Raw genomic sequence first — 3,304 nt, 5'->3', positions numbered from 1 at the left:
AAAATGATGTTTTTTAAGTGTTCTCACCGTTCTTATTTTAAAACTGTTCTTATTTGATTGCCCCCTATATATGTGTGTGTGTATATATATATATACACACACACTAAAAGGCAACCGGCATAATCTCAATTGACCCAATCACAATCCTAAATTTCTCAAAATTAATTAAATCAACACATGTCTAAATTAATTTACACTTTTTGGTTTTAATCACTAATTTACACTTATTGAAGCTATTATCTAGAGTAATATTTAATTATATTCAATTATTTTAACATTGAATGAAATATGATATAATAAAAAAAATAAAAAGTTTTTTCATCCTTTGAGTTTTAGAAAAATTTACATTACCTTTTAGTTACCTTCTAGTTATTATAAAAAAAGTAATCTATTATTCAAATTCAATAAATTATTGATTTATTGAAAATTAACCATTTCAGTTTATGCTTTATGCATTTTGAACTTATGTTGATAGTTTATTTATGAAGTATATTTTATATGCTTTGTTTTTTTTTTATTTGTTATTACATGGTTTGCTTTATTGAAAATTAATCATCAGGTTATGGTTTATGCATTGAGTTGAAATTAAACTTATGTTGATGTTTTATTTATAAAGTATATTTTATATGTTTATTTCTGATTTCATTTGTTGTTGTTACATGATTGCATGATTTAAACATTACTAAAAAATAAATCCATTGATTAATATTGAAAGATGTTCATTTAGATGTACCTACCTTTAATAAGTATACTTATTTATAAACCCTTATAAAACATATTGACTTATTCTATTTTAGGAAATTCAGTATTTTTTTATACCCAAAATATCCTTATTTCTTAATCTTAATTCTTCTATACACTTAATCTATACTTTTATATTATTTAATAAATAAAACAACCTTCTCTTTAGAAGTTATGGAGGAATTATTTGAAATACCATTAAAGATTAAATTACAATATCAGTCATTTATCCAAAATATCTCCATTAATCTTTTATCAATTATCTTTACACCACTTATCTACACCACTCGACGCCACCTCCACCACCAACAGTGATCCCACCACCACATCGTCGCCGCCACAACACCGCCGCATTGCGCGGATACCGTGCTAGTACTTATATTAGAATAAATTGTTGCTACAATATTGAAATCTTATATTTTGATTTTGAAGACACATTTATTTATTTTTAACATATTTGTACGACAATAATTATTCGGGCTTGGGTTTAACTAGTGTTTGTAAAAGAATAAAATAAAAAGTTAATTATTTAGAAGAAAAAAAAAAAAAAAAAACAAAGACAAGACAAGTTGCAAAAAAATAAAAAATAAAAAAATACTCCACGAATAAACGAGTATAAATAGGACATATCCATCCCACCGAAAGAGGTGCATCAAATTACAGAATTAGGGTTTTGAATCCTCGTTGGTGGCCGAAATAAAAAAGAGGGAGAGAGAGAGATCAGAGAGAGAGAGAGAGAGAGGCAGCCATGGGTGGAGGTAATGCTCAGAAATCCAAGATGGCCCGTGAAAAGAATTTAGAAAAAGCCAAAGCTGCTGGCAAAGGTTACCCCCTTCTCCCTTCTTTTTATTTTTTTTTATTTTATAAAATTCCCATAAGATCAATGTAACTTTAATTAAAATCTTGGTTGATGATGTTTTTTTAGTGTAATGTTTGTATTAATTTTGTTTTGAAAATTTTTAGGAAGTCAGCTTGAGGCCAACAAGAAAGCTATGAACATCCAGGTTTTGTTTTTGATCTGTTGGATCCTTTACAATATGACTTTAATTTTGATAAATCGTTGGCTAAATTTATCATATTATAAAAATCGGAGGTTTTTATTTATAAAATATTGCTATTGCTAATAATCTAGTGAATTTTCTTTACAGTAGTTGTATTTTTTGTAGATCTGTTGATATTTGTCATGGATTTGTAGAATTACTTGTATTTGTGCTAATTGTTTATTCTATTTTTTTTAGAAATAGTAGCTTGGTGTAAAGTTTTTTGCTTTTAAACTTAAATTAGTAGTTTTTCAGGCAAAACTATTGATAAGTGATTATATGTGTAAGTTTTGATAGACATAAATAAAGAGCTGGTTGATTTTTTTGTGTTTTTTGTAATTAAGTAATTATGGTTTGGTCACTTTAACTTTTAAGTTTTTATTCTTAATTTGTTGGAAATGTTGCAAGTCTTCAACTTTTTCATATCGAAGGCTATTGTTTATGGGTGTGTGTTTCTGACTTGGAAGTCGAGGTTTTAAGTTGGGCGGTCTTGTAACGACAAATCTTACATAAACAAGATGCTTGAGTTTTAAGCTATGTAAACCTAGTTGTAAGCTAATATTAACTTCCACTATGAGCTGGAATGCGGAACCATCGAGCCAACCTATAACTCTCATGTGTGTAAAAGTCCTTCAGTTTTGTCCAATACAATGACCTAGGCTTTCATTTTTAGAACATCAGTATTTTCTAAAACCGATGATTAAGTTCCTTTGAAAGAATACTATATTATAAGTGCTATATTCATCATTTTATCTTCGGCGTATAGTAATAGTTGCATCAAATTTCTATCATGGAAATGTTTGTATTAGTTCGCTTGTATGTTTGTCTTGCTAACTCTATGCTAACTGATGAATTTGGTTTTGCTTAAAACTTTTAGAATTTTTAGAATGGACAATCATGAATGATGGGTTTATCTTTCCTATATAATAATCATATATCTAATTTAAAATGGCCAATGAAGAAAGGTATCGGCTTTGATAAATTGTGTTTTTTGATGAACTGCAGTGCAAGGTCTGCATGCAAACTTTCATTTGCACAACTTCGGAGGTGAAATGCAGGGAACACGCTGAAGCCAAACATCCGAAGGCTGACGTCTACACTTGTTTCCCGCATCTGAAGAAATGATAACAATGTGTGAGCATTCAAGTGTGGTTAATGTTAAATTGTGCTTGAAACAGTATGTTTATAATATCATCATCTCTGTGTCACTTGTTATAACATTGTGTTTGGGATATTAGTAAAAAAGGACAACCTTGTTCCAATGTTTTAAAATAATGCATTTGGTTTGAAGACATGATTAACACAAGTGCAGCTGAAGTTGCAAGTTTGAGGATGTTATCTATAATATTTAACATCCTAAGCCGATGAATAAGTCAGTAACTTAATCTTAAGTAAAAAATGGAATGAAAATGCTATAAAACAATTGATGCTATCTTTTTATTGTATTTGGAAATAAGTGATATGGTGTTCTAACATGTAACATAAGGTAGAACAAGTTCTTGATGGAATGTTACTAATCAAAA

At 28.7% G+C, this 3,304-nt stretch overlaps 1 protein-coding gene across 1 annotated transcript; it reads left to right on the top strand.

The window, feature by feature from the left end:
* Positions 1 to 1,381: 1,381 nt before the first annotated feature.
* LOC122586973 (uncharacterized protein At2g23090) lies at positions 1,382 to 3,056 on the top strand. Its single transcript, XM_043759023.1, has 3 exons — positions 1,382 to 1,565; positions 1,705 to 1,745; positions 2,787 to 3,056. The coding sequence occupies exons 1-3, from the start codon at positions 1,490 to 1,492 to the stop codon at positions 2,904 to 2,906; spliced, it is 237 nt and encodes a 78-aa protein (XP_043614958.1). The 5' UTR covers positions 1,382 to 1,489; the 3' UTR covers positions 2,907 to 3,056.
* Positions 3,057 to 3,304: the final 248 nt, after the last annotated feature.

This window comes from Erigeron canadensis, chromosome 2, assembly GCF_010389155.1.
Source record: "Erigeron canadensis isolate Cc75 chromosome 2, C_canadensis_v1, whole genome shotgun sequence".
NCBI lineage: Eukaryota > Viridiplantae > Streptophyta > Magnoliopsida > Asterales > Asteraceae > Erigeron > Erigeron canadensis.
Note: the sequence above shows the minus strand (reverse complement) of the source record. Positions and strands in the feature narration are given on the sequence as shown.